This window comes from Fonsecaea pedrosoi (genome assembly GCF_000835455.1).
Source record: "Fonsecaea pedrosoi CBS 271.37 unplaced genomic scaffold supercont1.6, whole genome shotgun sequence".
Taxonomy (NCBI): Eukaryota; Fungi; Ascomycota; class Eurotiomycetes; order Chaetothyriales; family Herpotrichiellaceae; genus Fonsecaea; species Fonsecaea pedrosoi.
In genome coordinates, this window is record NW_013550610.1 from 2,108,107 (window position 1) to 2,134,970 (window position 26,864).

Below are 26,864 nucleotides of genomic sequence, written 5' to 3' on the forward strand. Positions count from 1 at the left end.
AGCCACGATGGCCAGAATACTGAGATAATAATCATGTACATAACTTGTGTGTCTGAAAAGAAGAATGAGAGTGTTGGTTTCACAGGTAGAAGGGGTGTATTTTGAGGCTAAAGCCGAAGAAGCCTAGCGTGCACGTGATATCAGCCCCCTTTTCCCCGCACGTGCCTAGTTGCTCAGATACTGCAACAAGTCTGTTCAACGTAGCTTCTACCAAACAGATACTTGTAAGAGGAAGTATTCCCTCCATACTAATAGCGTCCACCAAAGAAGCGACAGTGCTTCCATTCCTCCAGACAAAGCAGGTTCCCATCCCGATCCCCGAAATAGAACCAGACCGTGTCGCCCCAGTTCAATCCCATTTTCTGACAATCGACATAGATTGGGCATCCCAGCTTCTTCATGTCGTCGAGTGACTTGAAGTAGTCGGGGGTCTTGTGACAGTATCTGCAAATACCCTTTTGCGACCAGGTTGGGTCGAGTCCTGGGTCTTTCAACAAGCGGCCGTTGTCGATGGTCTCGAGGAGCTCGAGGTGCATCAGACTCGGGTCGCGGGGATTGCGCAAGAAGCCGACGTCCAAGATTTTGTCTTCGATGATAAAGTTGAAGGCGTCCTTCATCTGCTTCTTGAAGACACCGAATCCGTCGGGGAAAGCCGACTCGACGTGTCTTTCGTTCACTCCCGTGTCGTGCGTCATACCGAAAGCTTTGTAAAAGTTGTTGGACTTTTCGAAGTTGCGGCAGTTGACTTGGAAATGGAGAAGGCTGATCTCGTTTCCGTTGGGCGGCCTGGCCAGCTTCTCGAATGGGTTTTGGTCGATCGAGATCAGCTCCACCCACAAGTCCTCCGGGTCGATGATCAAGGCCTGGGTGGTGACTCCCCATTTGCGCCTGACCTTGTACGGTTCCTGCAGGACTTTCGTCTCTGGGAAATCTTTTTTAATTCGGGCCAGTTCCGTTTCGACATCATCGAACAGAAAAGTCATGCCCCGCGACCCTATCAGGTTGAACGGCGCTGGCCATTGATTCTTGGTGATCAGGTTCTTCCAGGAATAGAAGAAGACATGCATGTAAGCATCCCCAGGAAGTTTCATAGCCACAAATTTGTCCAGGTCGTCCCTTTTCACTCCTCGGGCGCTGAACCACGCGTCAGGGAGTTGTTCGCCATCGGCAAGCTGGAAACCGTCTGCCCAAGGCACCAGAGTCAGCGTCTACTTCGTACCCTGTATGGTAATCTCACCGTCGATGACATAGCCGATCTTGTTGTAAAGTTTGATCTGCTCCTCCAATCTAGGGGTGTTCTGCTGCACGCCAAAGAGCGCGACGAGATTTGGCTGTTCACTTGCAGAGCCCATTTTCACGATGGTGGAAACCCGTGACCGAGGGAACGAGAGGATCTACTGCAAAGACTGAGTATACGAGGTCCGCTTCAAGCCATACTGTAACTGATTTGTCTCGAGATATTTATGCTGCAGTGCCACTTCAGCGATGGAATGCATAGAAGTGAGCAGGCCTACAGTGTTTGAACCTCGGTCGTCTTGGTGTCTCCAATGGTCGTGCACGGCGACGATGGTTGGCGGAATGACGAGAGTCGAGCTACCTGATCCATCTCGGTATCCAGATACCAATCGGAATTTGTAAAAGGTGAGGCGTAACTTGATCCTCATTTGCTAGGACGCACGATATGAAGCCCAATCAATACTACATTTGAGAAGTGACTGACAGGAAGAAGCACTGCCGTCTGGTAAATGACAGGTTTTGTTGGGGATACGTTCCATGATTCGCCTGTCTAGTCAACATTCCGACATATATACAAGGGACTCTTGGAAAGGGTTTAGCTATGGTTATGCGGGGTCCCGCACTGCTTGCTCTGCTACCGCATCAGACTCTTCTCTCTTGATTCGCCATGGCAACCTCCGACTCGAGTTTCTATGATTGGAACCTCTGAGACATGGAATGCTCAGGCAATCACATGTGTGAGAAGAGGATTTCTCTGCCTCGATACGCTATAATGGCCGACCTCTCATTCCGGAATTACTAGACACCAATTCGCACCAATCGACGCGGGACGCTCCCACGCTTGTCAGAGCTTCCACAAAGATCTTGTACCGAAGAGCTCCTTTACGACAACTGGATATAAAGCCCGACGGAGAAGGATGTTGTAGAGACGGATGGTAATTATGCACCTCACTGAGTTGTGAAGCCTCTTACTCGCCAAGATGACTATGTTCAACCACTGCGTCAACCATGTCGCCATCTCGGTGCCCAACCTCGAGGCCGCGATCGAGTTCTACTCCAAGCTATTTGGGTTTCGGTTCCTGCGGCCTTCGGGGTTGGCCAACAAGGAGGAGCATCCCCAGGGCATCACCTGGAAGAGTACCTTCCTTCCCCTCCCTCTTTGCCTCTCTCTTCCTCTGGACGCTCCATCTCAGAAACTAATAAGGACAGCAGTCTACGGGAAAGAATTAAATTCCGTCAAAATGGCCATCATGACCACCGGCAACAGTGTCGGATTCGAGATATTTGAGTTCGTCGATCCCCCTTACGACGGCAAGACGGCACCCTCGCAATGGGGGCCGGGAAACTATGCCAAAGGCGGGTGGTTCCATGTCGCATTCACAGTGCCGGACCCAGTGGCGACGTTGAGGGAGGCGGAGAAGATGGGCGCCAAACTCGTCGGAGAAATCTGCTCGCCTGCCCCGGGCGAGACGGTGATTTATATGCAAGATCCTTGGGACAATGTGGTGGAGCTGTTGAGCTGTAGCTTTGAGCATCTGATCATGAACGGCGTGGCGGCGTGAGGCGATGCTCTGATGAGCTATTGGCTGGACGAGCTCATAGTAGTGGACGAAAGAGTTCTATATATGTTATATTCTGTCACCAGACAGAGTATACCTCTGTATTTCCCTCCAGAACAGGGTTCATTGTCGTCTCTTTCGGTGCCTAATTCCGAGGCCAATCGAGACGAAAGTCATCCAGATAGTTGTAAGTGGATTCTTCCCAATCAAACGCTACCGTGAGTTCCGGGCCGCTCGTCGCTATAACACATGTCTCTACCTAATTGAGATTGGCTGCTCGGTTCTCCTTTTTTTTTTCTTATTGGAAACCTCTTCATTAACGACAAGCATTCGCTGAACCAGCCCAGGAAAAGCTTCAGGACATCGGCTCTCAGTAGCGCACCCTGTATCTCTCACCGGAAGTATTCGTGTAGAATACTAACATAAGAGACTTGGTCTATACAATTCCTCAGCTCAAAAGGATACACAAAGGCTACCTCCATGCAGAGGTGACCATACTGATTGGACTTGAATCGAACTCTGCTCTCCTTCCCCTCCCCACAGAGGGACGACTGATCCTGTACGTCCCTCGATCCGTCCTTACTCAAGAGGCCCCATAATCCAGAGTTGCTGAGAGCCATTTTCCCCCTTGTCCCTAGGCGATGTCCTCTGACTCCATTCCAGCTACCAGGGAGGATGAAATAATGGATGAGACCAAGGACCCCAACGTGGTCAAGGTCCAAGTCCAGGCCACGGCCGCCCCCGCGACCATCCCTACGTCGCATCCCATCACGGACTTGGACCTAGGCGTCGTGGCATGGGACAACCAGAGCGACCCTCAGAATCCGCTGAACTTCTCCAATGCTCGCAAATGGGGCCTGTTGGCCTTGGTCAGTTCCATCTCCTTTGTCACGCCGCTCGCGTCGTCCATGTTCGCGCCAGCGGCCGGGCTCATGGCGGAGGAATTTGACGAGGAGAACCTGGTCGTGGTGTCTCTGTCGGTCAGCGTCTTTCTGCTGGGCTTCGTGGTAAGTACATGGACCGACCCTGTGGCGAACCCTCGCCGTCTTTCTCCCACCCGCCAGCCGTCCGTCCCAGTCCCAGGGCTCAATCAACAATCGCTAATGCATGTGTGTCTGGTTCTGCCAGGTCGGTCCTCTTATCCTCGGCCCCTTGTCGGAGCTCTACGGCCGTCGCGTCGTGCTGGGGAGCTGCAATCTCTTCTTCTTCGTCTGGCAGATTGGCTGTGCCCTGGCGCCCAACACGGCGAGCTTGATCGTTTTCCGACTGCTCGCAGGGATTGGTGGCTCGGGCCCTCTGACGCTGGGCGGCGGCATCATCGCTGACCTGTTCCCTATCCACAAACGCGGGAGGGCCATGGCGATATGGAGTCTGGGTCCGCTGGTTGGACCAGTAGTCGGCCCCATCGCAGGCGGTTTCGTCGGCCAACACCTGGGCTGGCGATGGATCTACTGGGTGCTGGCCATCGCGTCGGCGGCGGTCTCGGTCGGCATCGAGGTGTTGAACCAAGAGACCTTCGCCCCGGTGCTCATCGCGCGCAAGACCAAGACGCTGGCGAAGCGCTTGAACCGCTCGGACCTGCGCAGTTACTACCAGAAACAGGACGTGGCCCAGGACCCGGCGGTTCTGGCCATGCTGATGTTGGCGTTGAAGAGGCCGTTCATTATCTTTGTCAAGTCGCCCATCGTGTTTTTGCTGAGTATGTACATGTCGGTCATCTACGGCCTGCTGTACCTCTTCTTCACCACCATCTCGCCCGTGTTCGAGTCCGAGTACGGCTTCTCACCGCAGCTCTCCGGCCTCGCGTACCTGGGCATCGGCCTAGGATTCTTTATCGGCATCGCCATCTTCTCCGCGACCTCGGACCGGACGGTGATCAAGTTGACCGCGCGGAACAGCGGCAGGTACGAGCCCGAGTTCCGACTGCGCCTGGTCATCGGCTTCTCCTTCGTCTTGCCCGTCAGCTTCTTCTGGTACGGCTGGTCGGTCGACCGGCACGCGCACTGGATCGTACCCATCGTCGGCACCATCCCCTTCAGCCTAGGCATGATGAACATCTTCATGCCCGTCCAGACATATGTCGTGGACTGCTTCAACACGTACGCCGCGTCCGCCATCGCCACGCTGACGGCGTCGCGGTCCCTCGCCGGCGCACTACTCCCGCTCGCTGGCCTCCCCCTGTACCAGAATCTAGGCTACGGCTGGGGAAACTCGCTTCTGGGATTCATCGCCGTCGCGTGCATCCCGATTCCGGTCTTCTTTACCAAATACGGCAAGAAGATGCGGGAGCGGCACTCCCTAGTGCTGTGACGTACGTGACTCAACTCTCAAGCGAGGTAGATATGAGGGACAAGCGAGGGCGTGGTTTACGGCTCGGGAGATGATGATATCAAAAGGAGGATTTCAGCTTGGTTAGACACAAGACAAAGTTCGAAATTAGTACAAGACCTTGTGAGCATTTTCAATTGTGAAGCATTTTGGGAAAGCAGGTTCAAGGTCTAGATCAATGCTTCGGTCGTCCGAGTTACTTACAGCAATATCTACGTACCCCTATCGATAGAACAAGTCGAGAAATAGTTGTCAACGTCCTGCTGGTCGCGGTCTTGTCAATGATGTACATTCAATCCTGGATTCTGGAGCAGACCGGAACCGAGCGCTAATAGACATGACGATGATACATCTGCCCAGCTCTGCCTGATTCGATGGGCGAGATGGCAGGTGGAACAAAAACTGACCTATCGCTATAGCGATACGGATGCACGAATCGGTCTTTTTTCTAACCAGTAGAAGTAGCCAGCAGCATTTCAATCCCCCAGCAGAATCTAATTCCGTCGGAAAGAAAGCTTACAGCCACCCAGCGCCGACAAGCCACGGGCCACGAGGGTTAGGGTCGTGCGCTACCAATGCGGTCGGATACTTTGTGTCGGCGTGTGTGCTTCTTAGGTCTTTACTCACGCCGACGTCCTGCACGACTCTATTCGTGTTAGTGAACGGCAAAGAGTTGAATTCCGATCATGGAGTTTTGACTTGCGGTGAGGCTTCTTGACGACTCATGCATCTGAAGATCGGTAAGCTACAAAGTCAAGTTCACTCGTGACTGGCGAGCGGGCATGGACCAGAGAGAACACTCCCATGCCAAAGGAGTCAATGATTGATTGAGTGAACGGTCCTGACGCTCGTTGGGATGATATTCATCACCACTGGATTTCGACGCTGAATCATCGCCGTGACCGACCATGGTCTCCGTTGTCCTGGCTGGGGGCTCTGGAGGTGCGCACTGCCTGCATCAGGTCGGGCAAACGAGTGAGTAACAAAGCGTGATCAGGGCTGGGCCGCGAGGTTCTCCTCGCCATACGAGCGACGGGCAAACATCATGTCAAAGTCTTTTCGAGAAAGGTATGTCTGTGCTCTAGGACTGACTCCCCTCACCTGTATCTGGGAGAATAGGAGGGAGAGAGAGGATCTGACTGGGTATTTCTCGATAGCCATGCCCTGATATAGCAGACCTGGGTGTGGAGGTGGTCCAAGTCGACTATGCCGACCCAGAGCATTTGGCATCCAGTCTCAATGGAGTGCATACTGTGTTGTCGTTCGTCCTAGACAATGAAACTTGCAACGTGCAGAGACCCCTCGTCGACGCCTGCGTGAAAGCGGGGGTCAGGCGGTTCGCTCCCAGCGAGTGGGCGTGGTGAGTGAGGTTCCATCCCAGAGACGGCTTCCCTTTTATACCACAGGAGTGACAGACTGACTCATTTCCCTTCAGGGCCCCTGATGGAAACCCCGTGTTTCGCTATAAAGAGAACATGCGCAAATATCTCGAGGAGATCAACACTCCCGTGCAGAAACTCGAGTACACCCTCTTCCAGCCCGGCTGGTTCATGAACTACCTGACGTATCCACGGAGCTCGTGCAGATATTTCCACCAGACCTGTGTATGGATCGACCTAAATGCATGCCAGGCCCTGGCAGTGCGGGATGCGGATCCCTGGATCGCTCTCACTACAGTCCAGGATACGGCTCGCGTCGCTGCACTGGCGCTCGACGATCCCGTCGCGTGGCCGGTGGCCGGTCATATTGTGGAAAGCAGGATAAAGCTGCGGAACTTGATTAAGTTGGCAGAGAGAATGCGAGGTAAGCTTCACCTACCACCCTCCACCTTTGTAGCTCTCGGGGCACATCATCGTGGGATAACATCGTCCATATTTTTGGGACTGGAACTAATGCCAGCACCAGGGCGTTCATTTGACGTGCATGAGGTTGACATTGCTGATATTGAAAATGGCAAACTGAAGTCTTCATGGCTCCCACCAACCACCCATCCCACGGCTGGAAGCTCCAGTGACTTTGCAGAGGCGATGGCGTGTCTGTGGCTGTCGTCTGCCATCCACGGAGCCATGGACGGATCGCCCATCTGGAACGAGCGATTGCCAAATTTGCAGCTCACTGATGCGGAATCGTTTCTCTCTGAATGGTACAAGGACGTATGAGTTTCCGTTGGTTAGTTGGTTGGGAACTTGGATCATGACTGGATAAGTTACCATGATGTCCATCACAAGGCTATACCACATGGGCTCATAGTAAAAATCTGTGGTATTTACACCCGAGCAAGCCCAGCCTCATCAAAGTGTGGTGATGGCCAATCTTTTGATGTCTTGGTGCGACCTCTTCCCGCTCATAGAAAAGCTTCTTCCAAGCAACCATGAATGATATGTCTGCGATACATTAGTACACCAGCCACAATTTCGACTGCCCAGCCGGGAAGACAGGCTGCCCAGACGTTATGCAGGTGTTATACGGCGGAATTGTGAAAAACATCATATGATTCGGAATGTTTGGTTCGTCGTGATTCGTTGTGGTCTGATCGTATGAAATACCTGCTGGACAGCCACCTATAAGGGTATTCCGACTACCACAGATTCATTGAGCAATCACTTGCAAACACCCATCTTTGAAGCCCGGACTAATACCCCCTGCTTTGTCCAAGAGATTCGAAGGATTCGGTTGCAGATACTTGAACGATAAGGAGATACCGCATCCGCAATCCAGATAAGCAGGCGCGAGAGCTTCGCAGATTGTGAGTGGCGGGCCATCTCAGTATCATGGCGACCTTCAACCTTCACGGGAAGTTCTTCGCAGTCACAGGGGCCGCCTCTGGAATCGGCCGCGCCGTCGCATGCAAGCTTTACGAATCCGGGGCGTCGTTGTCCCTGTGCGACGTCGAAACCAAGGGGTTGGCCGAAGTCAAGGACTTTCTACAGCAGAAATGGCCGTCGCATCGGGGCACCATCTTGACCGAGGTGGTCGACGTGGCGGATTCCAAAAAGGTCGAGGGCTGGATCGAGTCGGCGGTCAAGTCGGTCGGCCCACTTGACGGGGCAGCCAACATGGCCGGCATTGCTACCAACAAATCCTTTCCCAATGGCATTACCGACGTGACCGATGAGGATTGGAGTCGCATGATCGGTGTGAACCTCACAGGACTGTTCTACAGCTTGCGCGCGCAGCTCCGCGATGGCAGGATGAAGAACGGGTCAAGCATCGTGAATGCTGGCAGCGCCATGTCGAAACTCGGAAACCCCGCAGACGGTGGCTATGCGGCGTCAAAGCATGGCGTCCTAGGTCTCACCAAGTCACTGGCCAAGGAGCTGGGCGGCCGTGAGATCAGAGTGAATTGCATTTGTCCGTAAGTATCTGCATTTCAATCACCTGATGTCAAGCACAAGCGAGTTCTAAATCGCACGCACAGAGGACCAATAGATACACCGATTCTGAGGACAGCGTTAGACAGGCTGGGACTTACTTCTTTGCCTGGCCCGGCGATCAGAAGGGTGGGGCAGGCCGATGAGGTGGCAGCACTCGTCGCGTTCTTGTTGAGTGAAGATAGCAAGTATATCTCCGGGACGGATTTGTCCATCGATGGCGCTTGGTGTTGCTAGAACTGGGTGTGGTTCAGTAGATTGGAAGTGCATTTGAATGTTCACTTCCTATGCTAAAGTGAAGATCAATCTTACCGAGTCGTGCTTGTAATTCCGGTCTTGCCCCCGGTCCATGTTCGGATGAATTGAAGCGGCATTGACCCCCGGAACTGGAGCCAAGAGTACTTCTTATCCTTTTTAAATGACTGTATGACCCTTCAGGAGAGCGTTACCATCCGAGTGAACCATATAAGTGTGTGGCGGTGTCCTGTACCGAAGAGCACAATGTCCTCGGCAAGACCTGACTTCGAATCCCTCCCCTTGGGCAAGAACGATCCCCCATTTTCGGCTTGGGGTCTCTATGGCCCAGACGACGAATTGGGCACATTGAATCTGCTGGACGACAAGACTGTACTGGAGGCAACAAGAGAAGCCCGCACCGGCAAAAGAATCGGGCTTGACCTACCTCTGGACTTCTCGGCTCGTCCGTCACATGATAGAGAGCCGTTGAAGCATACCGTGCAGCGCAAGTATCCACGGCTCGTGCACGACGATGTCCTCCACTTCAACACTCAAGTCGGGACGCAATGGGATGGGTTTCGCCATTACGGGTACCAAGCACAGAAGGTATTTTATAACAATGTCAAGTTGGAAGAGATTTCTGGTCCAGGTCACCCAGAGAAGACAGGCCGAGACTCCTGGTATCAGGGACCGCCTGTGACAGACAAACTGGGAATCAATAAGTGGTGTAAACAGGGGATCGTGGGAAGAGGTGTACTGCTCGACTACTTGCGCTGGTCAGAGCAGAATGGACGTCATTATGAGCTGCTGGGAGACCATGCGATCGACGTGGATGATTTGACGGCGTGCGCAAAAGCCCAAGGAGTGCAATTCCGACAAGGAGATATTCTGCTCGTGAGAGTCGGGTGGAAGGTAGGGTATTCTAGGCTAAGCGAGGACGAAAAGATCACTTTCAGTTACGCGACTCCCACGGTGCTTGTCGGACTGGCAACCTCCATCAAGACACTGCGTTGGCTTTGGAAACATGGATTCAGTGCGTGTGCCTCGGACGCTCCGGGGCTGGAAAGGTGGCCTGCTCTGGAGGGGGAGGGGGAGGTAGGCGGAGTAGGTAAATTGAGGCTGCACGAAGTTCTGCTCAACGGATGGGGACTGCCAATCGGTGAGCTTGCCAGATGGCATTCGATCATCCAGGCAGGAAAATGTCGCTAACTCTTCTCTAGGCGAAATGCTGGATCTAGAGCGTTTGGCGGAGGAATGTGCCCGAGAGGAGAAATGGACCTTTTTGTTCTCCAGCATGCCTCTGAATGTTCCTGGAGGGATTGCCAGCCCTTGCAACGCAGTCGCTATCCTCTAGGAACGGCACAGATATCCGTGACATGATCATGGAGATGCGTACGAGGTACTTGGAAATGTCTTGGCATATTCTTCGTGCGATAAGGCCGTGTCTTGGCACTAGTCACGTGGCTATCTGGCGAGGCCCCATCGTCGGAATTTGGCCGGAATTTCAGCCTGCGCCGAGTTTCCTCCTTGTCGTTCCTCAAGTTTCAGTTCGGAATTGACTCTCGGTCCTACCCCAGTCTCACGTGTTGTCGACAGTTTGCTAGGAGGAACTAGATCGAGTGTCTTCCCATGTTTCTCGAGAGCTGAAGGGGTCGAAAGGACATTTCCTATGGCCTGGTCGAAATCAATGTTGGTATCAGAATGAGGGACGTGTGTCTCCAGGTATATTCTTCGCTGTCATCACTGTCCGCTGACGGTGTGGCGGGAACGAAGTTTCTTGTCACTAGAGGCTCGGCATACCCCGTATACCACCCGTCGACGCCACTACCATCAGCACCAATTCCGCCACCAGGAACCCCGAGTCTCCACGTGGAGCGACGAGGGTTGCCCGAACTCCCACTCCCCGTCCAATGTGCACCTCGAGTCGACATGCGGGGAGATACCCTCGGCGGAAAGCTTGGTTATAGGCGATTCGTCAGAGATGAAGTACGCACCTCGATTCTTCCTGCCTCCCGCATCTCGTGGAAAAAATAATGAATAGCCTCCCTGATATCACATCTCCGTGTCACTCTGGACATACTGTTGTTATGAATATGCGTACCTCTCGCTACAATCCGGGGCAGAGCAGGTCCAAAAGGTCTCCGTATGTGGCACGAGCATGGTTAGTGGTCACGGCTCGAATGAACATCGCCAGTGTGCTAGAAGCTGCTAACACGACGCGGTAGCCAACAGTGTAAAAGACGAAAGGTGAAAGTATGCATGATCTGCTCCTAGCTGAGGTCAGCGTTTCCTACTGACTGACATTCTCAGTGTTCCGGGCAGCAACCGGAAGCATGCCGACCTTGCCTTGAGTCAAACGCAGTCTGTGTCTATAGTAGCGACCCGAGGAAGAGGCGAAGACCTACGGGTAGCGTGACTGCGGCAGAACCTCTGTGAGTACTTCGGCGCCCGGAATAAACATCTCCAGGCTTTCACAGCTGACCGTCCCTACCTAGGGTGTGCCATGCAGTAGGAAGAGCAGGTTCAGCCACTACTCTTTCAGGGGAGACTGTCCATATACCAAGTGGGGCCAAGAACATCTCACCCAGGACGTCTTCCCAAACACAAACTGTTTGTGCACAGCTAGAGTCTTCTTGCCAGGCAGATGGCTCAAGAAACTCACCCGACACGTGTATTGTTCTGTCGTCGACCCGCACTAGAGACGTGGTTCTCGATAAAAGCCATGCGACGACAACAGTGACGCCGCCGCCTGAGCCGGGGGTTGAGCCAGCAGTTGAGCCAGATGATGTGCGACGCCTTGAAACTGAAGGCTATGAATCGACCCTTGAGGGACCTTCGCCAGCAGGTTTTCTTAGCCAGGATCCACAGACCATGCCCACTCTCGGCGGTGCACCCGGTTTTGATGAAAGGGTCTCCAACAAAGACCCTCAGCCTGCATCCTCATCTCGAGAGTGCTGTCGTCAACACCTTCAGCTGTGGCCGCCAGGCAATGATCATGAAGAGATGTTACGGGTCCGACGCGTCCTGGAGCGCTACTTTGAACACCTCAATCCATATTGTAAGATCTTTTTCTGCCTCTAGCTAAGCAGTGATGGGTGATCGTTTATTAACGAAAGCATACAGACTTTTGTCTTATCGAGGTTCAGTTTTTCGCCCAGTTCGATGAATACCAGCGTATTCGAAACGGCGATGACGTGTCGAACGATACCCTCCAATTCGTCGCCCTTGTCTGGTCCATCCTCGCGCATATGCATGCCTTGGAAGACAATGATAAGAAATCCGCCTTACACCCGGGTTGGGACGACTACCTTCATGCGACACACTTGCTGGGCCATACCATGGAGTTGGGCCATGGAGATCTGGCCACTATCCAGTGCCTCATCCTTCATGCGTGCTACCTCCTCACCGCCAGTGTTTCACAGCATAAAGCCGCATACAGTGTGCTCGCACAAGCCGTCCGGCTTAGCTACCAGATAGGCCTTCACAATCAACCGAGTTGGCGCATGTGCAGCCCCTTCGAGGCACATATTCGACAGCGTGTCTTCTGGACGGTCTACAACGTCGACAGGACCATCGCTCAGATCTGCCTGGTGCCGTACCTTTTCCGAGACTCTGAAATCAACGTCGACTTGCCCTTGCGGGTCGACGACAAACTACTTGGGACCAGCGAAGAGTTACCCGAAGAGTCACCGTCGTGCTCCCTTGCCTCCTACCTACATGAAGTTGTCAGGTACTCGCGGTTGGCCTCAGAGATATGGGACAAGTTCACCGGCGCCAGATCCTCCAATCCCCGTCTCGACGAGTTTATCGCGATCATGGACGCGCGCATTCTTCACTTTCGTAGCGGGCTGCCAGCTTTTCTCCAGCTGGAGCCTGGCACGGTGGCCTTCCAAGCGGGCCTGTCCCCCCGTGCATGCATCATCTGGCAAGCGTTGATGCTTCGGCTGGTCTGTTTATCCGCCCCCGTTTTCTCTGACTCAGAGTGTCACTGACTCGTCGTGATTTAGCTCACCAATAACCTTCGACTATTGCTCCGCACCAAATGGGGATCAGGAGCTGTGCCGGTGCTCGGGCACCAAGAGATCTGTGTCTCCATTTGCAGCGAGAATGTTGACCTCTTGCACGAAGTCTACCACCTTGTCCCTCACGAGCGCTTTCACAAGTCAATTTTTGTGACGTATCTCGCTGGGGCGATCAAGACGCTGGCCACGGTAGTGCTGTCGGACAAAGAACTACTCGAACTACGACGAAGAGCAGCCCCGGCATTTCAGAAGGCCATGGAATTGCTAAGGCAGATTCTACCCCGGGTTGCGACTGCTCGCGAGGTTATGAAGAAGCTCGAACAGGTTGTCAAAGCAAGCGAAGAGCTCTTGACACGCGAGAGATCGATCCTGCTGACGCCACCGACGGATACATGGCCAGAGCAGGGTGAAGAGATGGATTTGGAGACCTTGCCTGAGCCGGGGGCCTTGTCTCCGGGATTATTCTTACTGGATGATCTGGACTTCAGAGCGACGATGCAGGGTTTCTGGATCCCTGGCGCGGAGACCCCGTCCTGGGGAACTTGACCACCGTCTAGGCCGCGCAAGAAAGGGATCAGGTGTGAACAAACCCCTCGAATCGGAGACAGCGGCAATTTGTTTCGAGAGGATCTCCTGTCGACAACCTTGCACTCCGTACCGCCTTCCTCAAGATTGGGAAGAATGCCCCTAGAAACTGGACAAGTAAGAATGCGAGCATTCCCAATCGCCCGAGGTGGGTGCGAGGGTCCTTGGTCCGTTAGGCTCTAGAGGGGAGACCAATAGCCACCCCCACGGGTCTTCGGCCTCCAATAATTTGCCGTGTTGCCCGTTTTGCCATTTCGCCTCTGTGGAGAGCTAAGTGTCGAGCCAGTCGACTCCCAAATTCCGAAATCCCGAACTGCAAGCTGGGCCTGATGGGTGTCTTCCAACTGCAAGATCCGAGTACGTTTCTACTTGCCTCGTGGCTAGAGATGGAGCCACGGCACAGCTCGCTTTGGCCTTTGCCCCTAGCGGCAGTCCGAGCTCCTTCGAGGCGTTGCTGATTTGCATCTCCTCTACTGATAGACCCAGGTATAGACAACCCGATGAAGAGAATTGTGAATGGGAAGCCTCGATATCTGCTGGACAACCGCGTTCATGGCCACGAGACCAATACGAACCAGCTAGACATGGAGCAAGAATAGCTAGCTAGCTAACTAGGAGTATGACCTGCCTGGCACACAGGGACACATGCCGCCAAAGACTATCCAAGACTCCGAGAAAGAAGCAGTTACAGGGTGCCTTTAGCGCTCCCAGTCCGCCTCCTCGTGGGCCCTGTTAGGGTCTTCCTTGGGCTCCTTTTGCTTAAACATCCGGGCATGCTAGGCTCGCTTCTTACTTGTTTCGCGGTTTGTTCTCGTGCGGGGTCCCCGCCATGCGACCTTTGCCACGGTGGGTTCCCCAGGCCCGAAATGGTTTTTGTAGACTCCCCAAGGTCCTTTATCCATCATGAACGGAATGAACGCTCTGCTCACCATCACCACCACCGTCACCTACGCATCCAAATATACACTGCTTAAGCTGCAGCGTCCACAACTGCGCTCTCCCGCTCTGAACCCAGCCGCACAAGACTCAAGGAATCTTTCAGAAGCCTGGCAGTCGGTGGCCTTTCACTCACCAAACCATGGCTAGCCAACCTACGCTATCTCAGAATGATGGAAACTCCGGAACAGCTTACAACTCCTGGAAGTCCAAGCTGACCGAGGATCAGCTGAAAAGAAAGCGTCTACAGGATCGCCAGTCGCGACGGGAAACTCGCAGCAAAGTAAAAGACACGGTGGCGACGCTGGAGGAGCGCCTTCGCCTGATGGCAACACCTGATCGCCTCATCATGTCCCTCATTGAGAGCAACGCCGAATTCCAAGCCCAGCGGGATTGCCTCCAGGGCATTTTGGACACATGCATGGGGGCATTTGGATTCGATAAGGCAGAAGGGCGCGATATCCTCACCAGACAGATGCAACGGCAGAAACAGCCCAAGGACGAAACCACGGGACGAGCTGCCATGGTTTCGGCCTTGCCCTCACCGTCTGCCAGCTCACCTGATAGCATGCACTGGCAGCGCAGCCCTGCCGACGTCGAGATCGACTCCCGCATGCGCATTCACATCACGCCCTCGCCTTTCTTCGGCATCGGCCGAGTCATGCAGCTCGAATCCCAGAATATGACCATCTCCGATCAAGAGATCCTCGCCGCCATCCCCAAGTGGCGCGACTCATTTGAGAGCAAGTCCTCGTCACACCCGAACTCAGTCATGGGCCTCGCGTGCGAGCTCATCCACTCGGATCTCCCGCCGAGCCAGATTCGCGACCAGGAGACGCTCGAAAGGCTTGTGCGTCTGCCAGACTTCTTCTACCTGATGATCGCGGAGTTGTTGGGTCTCTCCGTCGAAGAGGTGAGGCCTCCAGGCGCCACCACTCGTCACTGTCTCCTCGATGTTATCGGAAGCAAGCGCAGGCAGATGATCGCTCTCGCTGTAGAGTCGACGCGGGCTTGGAGATACAACTCGCCTGCCGAACGGGTGCTCATGTTTTGGGGGGTCTACCGGACTCTATGCGTAAGTCTCTAGCTCCTTCGCTGTCGATGCTTGGTGGTTTCCAAGATTCCGTCTTCGTCCCCCCGTCCCCCCCACTTCGCATGCTGTCGCCTATGATGCTTTCAGATATTGACAGAGCTCTCATTGTCTTTTAGCTTTTGGTATTTCCCACGCCGCAGAACCTGGCACGTTGCCCGCCTTGGTATCGGCCTGTGCCTTCGCAATTTGTGCACCCCCATCCGAGCTGGGTTGACTTTATCCCCTGGCCATTTATGCGAGATCGCATGATCCACATCTACCGAGACTACCGCGATGCCGACCTGCTCTCGACCATGCTCGCATCTCTCAAACTCAACCCCAAATGGAACGCGAACCTCACCTCGCTCCTCGGCCCCAACGACGACCATACCGACTTGATCCTAGACCCGGAGTTTCAAGCCGAGATCGACTCCGTCGCCAACATCATGGTGAAACCCAAATTCGTCCATATCTACCCCGAGTTCGCCACATACTTGAACGTCGCCGAGGGCCACGCCTCGGAGAGCTCCCCAGCACTGTGGGCCGACGACGGCACGACGACTCTGGCGCCGCAACAGGACGCCGAAAATGTCGACTTGTACCAGTGGATCGACCCGTTCTCGGTGCCTTCAGCCTTGGGACGCGCGATCCAGAGCTTGGGTAACAGTCCCAACGGACAATCTCAGCAGCAGCAGACTTGGTCGCAGCCTCAACAGGAGCAATGGCAGCCAGAACCCCAGCAGCAGCAGCAGCAGCAGACGTGGACACACACTCAGACGCAGACGTGGCAGCAACTTCAGCCGCAAACTCAGCATTAATTACCAGCCTTTTTATTCCCATGTTTTGTCTCTCTTGCTCGTTTTCACGACACAGCCAAGCGGAAGACGAAGGTGAGAGGAGAGAGAGACGGAGATGTCTATGCACGAACAGAATCTAGATAGGAAATGCCACAGTAGGTGTTGGGAGTCTGGCGAGGCTGGCTGGCACACTCCCGGGGCGGATAATTTTCGATTGAGGACATCTGTATATTGGTTTACAGAACCCGATCTGCCGAGATATATCATTGTACTTTGTCTCAACCGTCAAACATTTGCAAGTATTCAAGTCTCAAGAGACATATAGCAGGTCTTCGTCTCAGTCCAGTCCTCCACGCAGGTCTTGCCGAGCTCCTTGCCCGACCCGCTCTGCTTCCACCCATTAAACGGCATGTCTTGGGTCTGAAACGGGCTCGCGACGTTCAAACCGACATTTCCTGCCTCGAACCTTTTGGCCGCCCTCAGTGCGCGGGCCAGATCCCTCGTGAACACGCTCGCGTAGAGGCCATACTCCGAGTCATTGGCTCGGCGGAACACGTCGTCCTCGTCCGTGAAGGTGCTGATGCAGAGCACCGAGCCGAAGATTTCTTCGCGCATCATCGGGCTATGTTCGTCCGGCTCGAAGATAATGGTCGGCTCGATAAAGAAGCCGCGCGTGCCTTCGCGCTTGCCGCCGAGGAGGATTTCGCACTGCGAGCTCTGTGCCGCCGAGATGTACTTCATGATATGGTCGAACTGCTTCTGGTCCGGGTGCGGACCGTGCTTGGTCGTCGTGTCGAGCGGGTGGCTTCCAGGCGTGGCGTTCGTCCCGAGCTGACGGGTCTTGTCTACGACCAGGTCGCGGAACTGTTGCACCACAGCGCGGTGCACGTATACCCTCTGACAAGATGTGCACGCCTGGCCGGAATTGAACGTGGTGGTCCTTGCGGCGGCCTCGGCCGCGCGCACGACGTTCGCGTCGTCAAAGACCACCATGGGGCTTTTCCCGCCCAGCTCCAGCGTCACTTCCTTCAAGTTGGACCGCGTTGCTGCAAGCTTGACGGCGCGTCCGGCTGCGACAGACCCCGTGAAGGAGATCTTGCGCACGTCCATGTGCGCGGCAAGCGCGGCGCCGCAGGGTTCGCCGAACCCGCTGAGGATGTTGACCACGCCGGCAGGGAACCCTGCCTCGCGGACCAGTTTCGCGAAGTGCAGCGATGTGAGTGGAGCTTTCTCCGACGTCTTGACTACCAGCGTGTTGCCAGCCCCGACGCACGGGGCCACCTTGAAGGTCAACATCGTGATGGGTGCGTTCCACGGCGTGATGGCCGCGCACACGCCGTACGGTTGGCGCAGGGTGATATTGATAAACCCCTCGGTCACCAGGGAGGACTCGCCTCGCACATTGGGTACAAGACCCGCCACGTACCGACAGTACCTAGCAGCGCCGAACCCCTCGGCTGTTTACGTATCGTCAGCAACCAGGACCCCATTGTTCGGTCTTGTCGGAGACATACTTACCATAAGAACTCACAGGTCGGCCCATACTCATCGCCTCCAGGCGAGCTAGGATATGATTGTCCCTCTCTAGGAGATCCGCGAGTTTGAGGAGGAATGTCGCGCGGTCCAGGCCTGCACGGGAGGACCAAGGCCCCAGTGCGCGCTGAGCTGCCGCGACGGCGCGGTCAACATCGTCTTTATCGGCCTCGGACACCCAGACGGTCGCTTGGTTGGTAGCAGGGTCGACCAGTTGAAAGGCCTTGCCGGCTTTGGGGAGCACAAATTCGTTGTCGATGAAGAGGCGCGTCTCTATGGCATTTCGTCCTGAATCGCCGTTCTTGATGTATTTTTGGTCACCCATATTTTCTCCGTCCTTTAGCCCTACTTCTTAGTCACTCGAATGTGGTACTTCTAAGCACCGAGATGTTCTCTATGTTGACGACGGGGCAATATACACGCCGAGAATATCTCCTCACTGTCGCCTCGACTCAAGCGATATATATGAGGCTGCTATTTGCCCTTTCGCGTTACCGTTAAGTAATACCCCCCGCCCCCGTCGTCATTTAGTTCCTCGTTCAGAGCACATGAAGACGACGGGCCACTGTGTGCCCTGGGGTCCCGAGTTTCCCGGAAAGAAGATATTTCCGGGAGGAATTCAGTCGACCATCCAGGCGACAGTCGAGCTGCACGCCTTTCTAGACGTGATGCCTTGTCCTCCAATCAAAACGTCTCTTCGGTGCGATGTGCGATGTCTATCCTACGGGCTACAGGCTGAATGATTCACCACGAGGAAGCATTCCAGGATTCTATGGAGGAGCCTTCCCGTGTCCTGGAATGGGTGGTGGACCATGGATCGATCGACGATGGCGTGGAGGCTTGGGTATCGGCGCTTAGCTCGGCACGTATGGTATCGAGGAGTATCTTCCCAGAGTTAGGTGATGGGCTGCTCGAGATCTTCTTCCACGTCAAGGCTCCGTAGTAATGCCGTTTTCTGGGTGAATAGTCCCGTATCGGGCCAGTCAGATAATAGTGTCTAGCATATCTCCTCGTCCTACAGGACACATCAGTATATGAGTGGACTTTCAAATCACAGCGGCATCTCTATACAACGCAGGACGGTCTTAAGCAGTCGGGCAGTGGATGTCTTCAGATAGAAGCATCGGTAGCTTCTGGCTTACTAAGCACCTTCCGCATTGGGAATCGACAGCCTGAGGCAACATCTACCGCAGTTACAGCTTCAAAGACAATGAGCGATTATATACATGTATTCTCCGCCTATATTGCGATATATTCACCGAAACTATGACGCGGTGTCGGACAATGAACGAATACCTATGCCAGAAAAGGCCGGATGGAGAAAGGTGCTCACGGGTGACCGAGCCAATGAGGCTGGGAGCTGAGATCTGAGATATATGTGCTTTGGCACAACCAGAAGCATTTGACATGTGCTTTCCCGGGTGAAAAGTTATGTAGATGATCGGTCACTATACATCTCGACTACTCTTATGGGTGTAGAAGAGACATCGTTTGCTGCGATTCTGCCCGCCAAATTCCGGACAAGAGGCCATCCATCACAGCGTTAATTCCGTGGGTGCTTCAAGTCGACAAGCATTACTCAATGCGAACAAGGATGCACAAAGGCATAGTATAATATTAGCCTTCCCCAGACCCCGTACTGGCCAGTCCTCGAGTCCAGATCCCCTGCTCCATCGCATTATCTTGTTCAAATCCATTCCTCCCTTTCTCTCCCCTAAACGGAGCTCGAGCTCCAACGATTCCTCTCCCTGACATACTCCTGCTACCTGCGGTGGCGTACCAGCAGCGGCGATGGAGCCAGAAGTATTGAGCGGCGAGAAGACAATGGCCTCACAGCCACAACACCATGAAATTAGATCTGCCAACCACGATCAGGGCCACGAGGGTGTCCAGAAGGTGGATTCGACGGGATTCGTTACGGATCTCGACCATCTCCCCAAGAACTACTACTACAGCAAGTTCTTCATCGGCACCTACGCTGCTGCTGCTGTGGCTCTGCTTGCGGGCGTCAGCGCATTCGCCTACGCGGCTCCGTTGCTTGGTGAGATCAACGCCGACATTGGACCCGATCCGAACTATATCTGGATATCGTACGTCTACAACACTGCCACGGCCGTCACGTTCCCCATTGTCGGGAGGCTATCGGACATTTTTGGACGACGGTACTATTTCATTGGAGGCGCGGTGCTGGCTACCATGGGCAGCATCGTCTGTGCGAGGGCGCAGAGCATACCCACGCTGATCGGCGGCAACGTGTTCCTCGGGGTGGCCACGTCGACTCAGCTATCGTATCACTTTGTCATGGGCGAGCTGGTGCCGATGAGGTACCGCTACTTCGCCACTGGAAGTCTCTACCTGATCACCTACACGGGCTCTGGCTTTGGTCCCATCATCGCCCTCAAGTTGACCGAGGTCAACCCTTCCGTGGGCTGGCGCTCCGTCTACTATCTCCTGCTCGGGTACAACGTGCTGGCCCTGATCCTGTGGACGCTGTTCTACTATCCGCCCAGCTTCAAGATCAAGCACGGCACGGACAAGAAGATGCACTGGATCAAGAACTTCGACTACGTCGGCTCGTTCCTCCTCACCTCGGGGTTTGTGGTCTTCCTCTTCGGCATCTCCGTGGGCGGCACTCAATTTGCGTGGAAGTCGGCGCCCACGATCCTGATGATCATCCTGGGATTTCTGACCATGTGTGCATTCCTTGCTTGGGAGCGCTTCGCCAACCTCAAGGAGCCTCTGGCGCCCCTGCACATCTTCACCGTGCCGTGGCTTTCGGTCGCGGTGACCCTGGGCTTGGCCGCGTCGTGCTACTACCCAGCCGCCATCATTTGGCCGCAGCAGACTGCCGTCCTCTACGCCAACGGCGACCGCACCAAGGCGGCCTTGCTGGCTTGCCTGCCTGGACTAGGTAGCATCAGCGGCGAGGTGATTGGCGGTCCAATCGTGGGGAGGCTGCCTAAGCACAAAGTACAAACCATTGTTGCATTCTTCATCGGTGCTCTCCTGACAGCATGTATGTGGAACCCTCCCACCCCCCCCCCCCTTTTTTCTCAGGTGTTCGTACTTGATAATAGCAGATTGCTGACTCTCTGTGAACAGGCTGTGCCGTCATCACCGTGAACAACATGGCAGTGATTGCGTCATTTGTCTTCCTCTCCAACTTCTTCATGGGTTGGGTCGAGATCATCAGCCTGCTCAACTCCACCATCGTGATCGACGACCAGCAAGAGATCGGCGCCGCTGGGGGTCTAGCCGCCGCCATCCGTACGGGAATATCGGCCATTGCCACGGTCGTGTACGGCACCGTCTTGACTAACGGGTTGACGACCAAAGTCCCCGCGACCGTCTCGGCGGCTGTGCTCAACGACGGTCTCCCCGCGTCGAGCGTAGCTTCGTTCCTACAGGCCCTCCAGGCCGGCACACCGGACGCATTCTCACAAGTCCCAGGTGTGACTGATGCCATCATCGCGACCGGTGTGCAAGCGTACAAGGTCGCCAGCGTCAATTCCTACCGCCCAGTCTACCTGGTCAGTATTGCCTTTGGAGTCATTGGGTTGTTTTGCTCCTTCTTCACCCCGAATGTCGACAAGACGCTAAACGACAAAATCGCCGCCGTTCTTCATAGCGAAGGTGGGGAGAAGGTCACAAGTGCTTCCGGCGAGATCATGTCTGAGGAGAAGACGCCAGCTTATGAAGTATAAGCCCTGGCCCCCGCCCCCCCTCCTTTGTGGGAGGTGTCGCATTGATAGTCGGAGGGAAAGGTCTTAGATAGAGTGTGGATTGCTGTAGGAGGCAATAAATTTGAACCTTGTATGATCACCTCTGCTGTACTCCATATACCTTGTTCTATGTCTCGCGTCACTTTTGTGTGTCTAAGCGATATTGTGAGATCGAGGACATAGCACAAAGGCGAAGCAGGGACCAGGGAGTAATGATCTGCGCAACATGTGTCCCTCATAGTCGAGGGGGTTCGTACCAATCCCAAGGGTGGCCACGCCCTTTACTCTGTCACTGCTCACAACATTGTCTGTGGGGAGGACTTGCCGCCTGCCCAAGGTATTTCCCCACTACAGTACAGGACGGACCAGACCAAAGGCAAGAAGGGTCCAGACGGACATGGCACCTGGATGATTCTTATCTATATTGTACCCTATGCACATTCGTCCGCACAAACCGGCCTCGTCTATCTACTAGACGAATGACTCCAGACCTCCCATTTCAAAACTTCTCCGACGTCTCCACGAGAACTGCCCCCCCACGGCTAAGGTCGAGGAACTTTGCCGAATCGGCTTCCGCGCGCTCCTTGTTCCCCGGCCGAGTGATGACCTCGGCGAACTTGTCCGCCGCAGCCTGGTCGCGGAACACCAGCGTCGTGATGGCGTCGAAGTCGACGGAGGCCACTCCGGGCGCGGGAGGAGCGTCGCCCTGCTTGACGACGTAGTGCCGCTTGTACAGGAGGGGCAGCTCGGCTTTGTCGCCGACCAGTTCGCGGACGAGCGGGGCGTGGCTGGTTTCGTAGTGGTGCTTGAATTGGTCCGCCGTGAGGTGCGGGGCCTTGTAGAGTACGTAGACTTGCGTGACGGTCATTGTTTCTTTTTCTGTCTGTCTTTGGATTTCTCTCGCTTCGGGCAACCGGGCTCAAGAGCTCAAGGGGTGCAGGTCGAATGGTCCGATCCGGATGGGCGATCGGAGGGAGATTACTGAGCGGCCGGCGACGGGTTCAATGCAATGTAATGCGCGTTCAACTTCTGAAAATGTCAACAACGGCGCACTCGGGTGTAAACCCGTTTATACACATGTACGTCCGTGTTCCGAGGGACGCTGCGTACGACTGGAACGTCTACCTCGGTAGGGGGACTCGAGGGGACCGTCCCAACACCCTTCGTTTCCGGGACAGAAACTCTTTCCGTGGCTGGCCTCGGAAAGTCGAAGTCGCAGTCGCAGTCGCAGAAGCATGTAGACCCACCATGGAAAAAGAGGTAGAGGTACAGATAACAGGCAGAACAAGGCAATGATGTAGTCTCGCATAGCACGGAAAATCTCCAGTATCTGATGGTATAGCTAAGGTGTTTGATCCTTTGGTTTCGCCCGTGCCAAGTTCCGCCAATATCAGATTCTCCCTCGCTGCAAGAATGTAACCGGAATATCCACGTATTTAGCTCGCAGGTACTCCACGACGTTCTTCCCCAAGGTATCAAAGCCGGAAGAGGAATTGTATCCCCGGTCCAAGTGGTCTCGCAGCAGGAAATGCACCGCTCGAAGGGCTGGTATCTCAAAGCGGTCGATTGGCTTCCCGACGTAGTCCTCCCCCAGTAGTTCCTTGACCTTGTCAATGGTCAAGAATGATCTCAGCCACTCCCACTCGTCGTCGTGCCGGACAAACAACCCAACATTGGCATCGGACGACTTGTCGCCAGATCGACCGAGAACCCTGTAGCCGAGGGGACAGTTCTCGGTGGCCCCGAATGTATCCAGAGGAACCGGGTGAGGAGTGTTGTAAGACTTTTGTTGCGTGGGATACACCCGAGTCAATTGCGGCGGAGGAATCGTGACTGATGATCCATCAGCGAGGTGAACCTGATGATGAACCTTTTCTTGTGGCAGGAGGGACACCCAGTACTCGAAATAGGGCTTCGGAAGGCTAGTCCTCACGTCCGTGTGTGGAGTTCCTCCAGGGTAGCTCTGGAGAATGTTAGACTTGCACCACGTCCCGAACATGTTCATGACATCCTTGTCTCTTGATTGGGCGAAGATGCGGTAGTCCACTGTTGCTTCATTTTGGTTTCGAGGGTTTATTGCGGGTCGACCGGCGAGGTTGAAGGACAGACAATGAAACTTGCGAAGATTTTCCCCCATCATGTGCCTAGTCTGTCTTTCGATCATCGCAGCTTTTTCATCCACGTCGAGCCCGGTGAGGTAGTAATGGAACTGCGCTCGATACCCTCCTCGCGCAGTGATCCCGACTTTCGTAGTCGGCGGAGGCGGGAGACCTTCGAAACCAGTGACTCGAACGCGATTCGGTCCTATCTGTTGCATCTGGACACCTTCCAGGTTGGCGACCACATCCGAGTTGAAGTATAGCGGGCCCTGGATTTCGTACAGGAGCTGCGTGACTGCAGTGTCAACAGTGACCTTGCCGTCATGTCCTGGTTCCATGCCCAGCTCAAATTCGCCATTGGACTCGATCCAAGCTATCGGGAAGGACAAGTCGACATCTTTGGTACCTAACTCCTTGAAACCTGCATAGCAGCCACCTGTCACGTACGTGCTACATTCCGTGAGATGACCAGCCACCAAAGCGCCCGCCAGCTCTTGTATATGGGTCTCCCTTCGCCAGTCGAACCACCACATACAAGCACCCACCAGAGCCGAGGCATCCGCTATACGGCCGCAGATGACGATTGCAGCACCGGATTCGAAGGCTTTGGCGACACCGACGCCACCAAGATAGCATTGAGCACACAGGGGATCAAACGGCCAATCTTGGATGTCTTTCCCCGTAGGCAAGCCAGGGAATCTTTCACCCTTGGCCCAGAGGTCCAAAGTCACATCGGAAACATCATCTCCGTCGACCCACGCAACGTCGAGCTTGAGGCCCTTTGCAGTGACCAAGCTCTTCACTGCCTCGGCCAGTCCACGGGGGTTACTGCCGCCTGAATTGCAGGCGAGACGGATTCCATTCGCCGCGAGATTCTCGAGGGCAGGCTCGAGCTGCTCCAAGAAATAAGGGTCGTACCCTCCTCTGCTCCTGCTGAGGAAACCCAACTCTGAGATGCTATCCCCGTTCACTTCAGACACGGTACCGACCTGGCCATCCAACTTTGCCTTCTTCTTCTTCAGCTCGGCGACTTCAACTCCACGCATGGTCATGTTGGCTTCGGACATCCAGTCACCGACAATGACGTCGATCTCAGGAAGCTTGGAGAGGTCTGTCAGACCTCGGAATCGATCTAGGGCACCTACAAATCCATGTTTAGCATACTGTGTTCCTGCAGATAATCACGAGATTTGCTCACCCCCCGAGGCTCCTGCAACCGCGATGGGTCGGGAACTGTCTTTTTGTTTCAGCATCTTGAGCAGTCGGGTATTGAAATCTTCAGAGGCGTGGTGTGCGTGGAGTTCGAGCTTCGGAGGTATTGTCCTTTGGTTGTTATAGCACAAGGACGACTGAACGGGACGGCATGCGATGAGCGGACTGCGCTGGGCTTGATTTCGTTTTAAGGGACATTATCGGTGTTTTGGGCCCGACGGGTCCCCTCTGGACTCGCTGCCCTAGAGAGCATGTTCCAGCGCCTTTGATCCTTCACATCCGCATAGCGGGCTCGCAGATTTTTTCGGAATTAAGATTGTGTAGTTGCCTGATTTTCTCAGTCTTTCACTTCCGAGATTCCGTACACGGTAAGGTTTTCGATGTGCTTGATAGATTCTCGTTCACTGGTGATACTCTCGTCACTGAGGTGAAGGGTCATGTCTATCCCTGAACGGCAGTTCAGGAGCCAATGAAGTTGTACGTATCGAGACTCGGCGATACATTGGTCACCGTGCAGCACAAGACGGCACAAGCGTGGGCTTCAAATAGTAACTCGCCACCGAGTCATGGGACAGGAGAAGTCCCTTCGCTAAATCAAATCATAATATGGTCATGCTGAAAGGGGGAAGCTGTTGCGAAACTGAGACTCATGTAGTAGTAGTTGTAGAATTGTCCTAACGGCCTACTGACCAAACATAACAAACATAACAAACACAGCAAACAACCTAAGCTCGGCTGGGCTGCCCCGAGGTTGAGGTCAGCCGGAAGGGGAAAGGAGCTCATGCTTTCCACATTCTCCTCAAGTGGCACGTCGATTTCAACTCTGTTTACTCAAGATCGCGGTCATAGCGGCCATTGTAGGTCGCCTTTGCTTATAGCCACAGACTAAGTCCTACCACCCTCGTGCCACCCTCGACTGCAGGCAGTGGGCCGCATCCCAGTGCGCACCAACAGCAATCCCTTCAAGATAACTGTGACTTGATGCTGTCCTCAGAAATGTTTCGCGGCGACAAGACGGGACTCAACCACTTTACCAAGTCATCCATAGTTCTCCCGCGCCCTGGAATAGCGATCAAATCACTGTGATAAGCATGCGGCATCCCCGCATAGATATCGACTCCGACTTCCACGCCTGCCCTCTGCAATCGTTCCGCGTAGGCGAGGCCTTCATCGCGCAGAGGGTCGGCACCACAGACCTGAATATAAGTTGGAGGCTGAGTGGACAGGTTTTCGGCCAGAAGAGGCGACACCCTTGAGTCTTTCCCATCTGCTGCGTCATATATGTCCCAGAAGCCTTTGAGCTGCTCCGGCGACAGAAAAGGCGAGGTTGCGTTGTTGATTGACTCCAGCTCTGTGTTGAAGGCGTGGCTGGCATGTGCCAGCTGCTTGTAGTGACAGGTGGCAGGCGAAAAGAGAACCTGCGCTGCGATGTGGCGAGCCAAGCGGTTTCTGCACGCCCACTGTGTTACTGCTGCTGATAGATTCCCCCCAGCACTGAATCCAGCCATGACAAGTTTCTGCTGAGGCGATTTTACCAGTCCTGATTGAGTGCAGATCCACTGGAGAGCGTCACAGCACTCATTCAACGCTACTGGGAAGGGATTCTCTGGGGCGAGATGGTACCCGATCGTGACGACAACCATGCCTAGCCTCCTCACAAGGGCACGTACCGCGTAGGAATCCGAGTAGGTGCCACCCAAGGACCATCCACCTCCGTGAATCATAAAGGCAATGTGACCTGGGAGCTCCTGTGGCGAGGGACTTGGCTCATATATCCTGATTGGAACTTCCAATCCTACTGATGGTGCCGAAATGCTGAGTTCCCTCCATTTGATCCCCTCGCTGTCTCGGTCCCAAAGCGCTGATTCTGCATTTGCAACGGCCTCTCGTACTTCTTTAAGAGGAAGAGCTGCAAGTGGATTTCCCTCGGTCTGTCCTTTGAGGAAATTTTCAAACTCGGCTGAGAATTTTGAATATTGCTGGTTTTTTAGAGGCATGATGGCACTATGTCCTGTACACTTTGCAAAATTTGGAAGATGGGGGAGGGAGAGAAGCTCTTTGCGTTGACCAAGCAAGGAAGGGAGAGTTTATGATCAGCGAGTACGGATGAAATGGGCGAGCTGCTGCTTGTGCCGCCATCCTCGTACTGAAGCAC

At 54.5% G+C, this 26,864-nt stretch overlaps 13 protein-coding genes across 13 annotated transcripts; 8 read left to right on the forward strand and 5 right to left on the reverse strand.

The window, feature by feature from the left end:
- Positions 1–248: 248 nt before the first annotated feature.
- On the reverse strand, positions 249–1,352 carry Z517_09587 (uncharacterized protein; the record flags this gene model as incomplete). Its single annotated transcript, XM_013425495.1, has 2 exons — positions 249–1,183; positions 1,238–1,352. The coding sequence occupies 2 exons, from the start codon at positions 1,350–1,352 to the stop codon at positions 249–251; spliced, it is 1,050 nt and encodes a 349-aa protein (XP_013280949.1).
- An 864-nt stretch (positions 1,353–2,216) lies between these two features.
- Z517_09588 (uncharacterized protein) lies at positions 2,217–2,798 on the forward strand (the record flags this gene model as incomplete). Its single annotated transcript, XM_013425496.1, has 2 exons — positions 2,217–2,373; positions 2,449–2,798. The coding sequence occupies 2 exons, from the start codon at positions 2,217–2,219 to the stop codon at positions 2,796–2,798; spliced, it is 507 nt and encodes a 168-aa protein (XP_013280950.1).
- Positions 2,799–3,436: 638 nt separating this feature from the next.
- On the forward strand, positions 3,437–5,105 carry Z517_09589 (uncharacterized protein; the record flags this gene model as incomplete). The annotated part of the gene is made up of 2 exons (XM_013425497.1): positions 3,437–3,802; positions 3,924–5,105. The coding sequence occupies 2 exons, from the start codon at positions 3,437–3,439 to the stop codon at positions 5,103–5,105; spliced, it is 1,548 nt and encodes a 515-aa protein (XP_013280951.1).
- A 926-nt stretch (positions 5,106–6,031) lies between these two features.
- On the forward strand, positions 6,032–7,282 carry Z517_09590 (uncharacterized protein; the record flags this gene model as incomplete). Its single annotated transcript, XM_013425498.1, has 5 exons — positions 6,032–6,065; positions 6,121–6,191; positions 6,281–6,483; positions 6,559–6,926; positions 7,029–7,282. 5 exons carry the CDS (start codon positions 6,032–6,034, stop codon positions 7,280–7,282), a joined length of 930 nt encoding a protein of 309 aa, XP_013280952.1.
- A 612-nt stretch (positions 7,283–7,894) lies between these two features.
- Z517_09591 (uncharacterized protein) lies at positions 7,895–8,640 on the forward strand (the record flags this gene model as incomplete). The annotated part of the gene is made up of 2 exons (XM_013425499.1): positions 7,895–8,478; positions 8,553–8,640. 2 exons carry the CDS (start codon positions 7,895–7,897, stop codon positions 8,638–8,640), a joined length of 672 nt encoding a protein of 223 aa, XP_013280953.1.
- A 355-nt stretch (positions 8,641–8,995) lies between these two features.
- On the forward strand, positions 8,996–10,085 carry Z517_09592 (uncharacterized protein; the record flags this gene model as incomplete). Its single annotated transcript, XM_013425500.1, has 2 exons — positions 8,996–9,890; positions 9,952–10,085. The coding sequence occupies 2 exons, from the start codon at positions 8,996–8,998 to the stop codon at positions 10,083–10,085; spliced, it is 1,029 nt and encodes a 342-aa protein (XP_013280954.1).
- Positions 10,086–11,602: 1,517 nt separating this feature from the next.
- On the forward strand, positions 11,603–13,299 carry Z517_09593 (uncharacterized protein; the record flags this gene model as incomplete). The annotated part of the gene is made up of 3 exons (XM_013425501.1): positions 11,603–11,789; positions 11,855–12,678; positions 12,739–13,299. The coding sequence occupies 3 exons, from the start codon at positions 11,603–11,605 to the stop codon at positions 13,297–13,299; spliced, it is 1,572 nt and encodes a 523-aa protein (XP_013280955.1).
- Positions 13,300–14,416: 1,117 nt separating this feature from the next.
- Positions 14,417–16,164, forward strand: Z517_09594 (uncharacterized protein; the record flags this gene model as incomplete). The annotated part of the gene is made up of 2 exons (XM_013425502.1): positions 14,417–15,349; positions 15,484–16,164. The coding sequence occupies 2 exons, from the start codon at positions 14,417–14,419 to the stop codon at positions 16,162–16,164; spliced, it is 1,614 nt and encodes a 537-aa protein (XP_013280956.1).
- A 282-nt stretch (positions 16,165–16,446) lies between these two features.
- Positions 16,447–18,001, reverse strand: Z517_09595 (uncharacterized protein; the record flags this gene model as incomplete). Its single annotated transcript, XM_013425503.1, has 2 exons — positions 16,447–17,600; positions 17,662–18,001. 2 exons carry the CDS (start codon positions 17,999–18,001, stop codon positions 16,447–16,449), a joined length of 1,494 nt encoding a protein of 497 aa, XP_013280957.1.
- Positions 18,002–19,467: 1,466 nt separating this feature from the next.
- On the forward strand, positions 19,468–21,380 carry Z517_09596 (uncharacterized protein; the record flags this gene model as incomplete). The annotated part of the gene is made up of 2 exons (XM_013425504.1): positions 19,468–20,692; positions 20,779–21,380. 2 exons carry the CDS (start codon positions 19,468–19,470, stop codon positions 21,378–21,380), a joined length of 1,827 nt encoding a protein of 608 aa, XP_013280958.1.
- A 517-nt stretch (positions 21,381–21,897) lies between these two features.
- Positions 21,898–22,266, reverse strand: Z517_09597 (uncharacterized protein; the record flags this gene model as incomplete). The annotated part of the gene is made up of 1 exon (XM_013425505.1): positions 21,898–22,266. The coding sequence occupies one exon, from the start codon at positions 22,264–22,266 to the stop codon at positions 21,898–21,900; it is 369 nt and encodes a 122-aa protein (XP_013280959.1).
- Positions 22,267–22,788: 522 nt separating this feature from the next.
- Positions 22,789–24,750, reverse strand: Z517_09598 (uncharacterized protein; the record flags this gene model as incomplete). The annotated part of the gene is made up of 2 exons (XM_013425506.1): positions 22,789–24,638; positions 24,696–24,750. The coding sequence occupies 2 exons, from the start codon at positions 24,748–24,750 to the stop codon at positions 22,789–22,791; spliced, it is 1,905 nt and encodes a 634-aa protein (XP_013280960.1).
- Positions 24,751–25,671: 921 nt separating this feature from the next.
- On the reverse strand, positions 25,672–26,706 carry Z517_09599 (uncharacterized protein; the record flags this gene model as incomplete). The annotated part of the gene is made up of 1 exon (XM_013425507.1): positions 25,672–26,706. The coding sequence occupies one exon, from the start codon at positions 26,704–26,706 to the stop codon at positions 25,672–25,674; it is 1,035 nt and encodes a 344-aa protein (XP_013280961.1).
- Between the last annotated feature and the right edge of the window lie 158 nt (positions 26,707–26,864).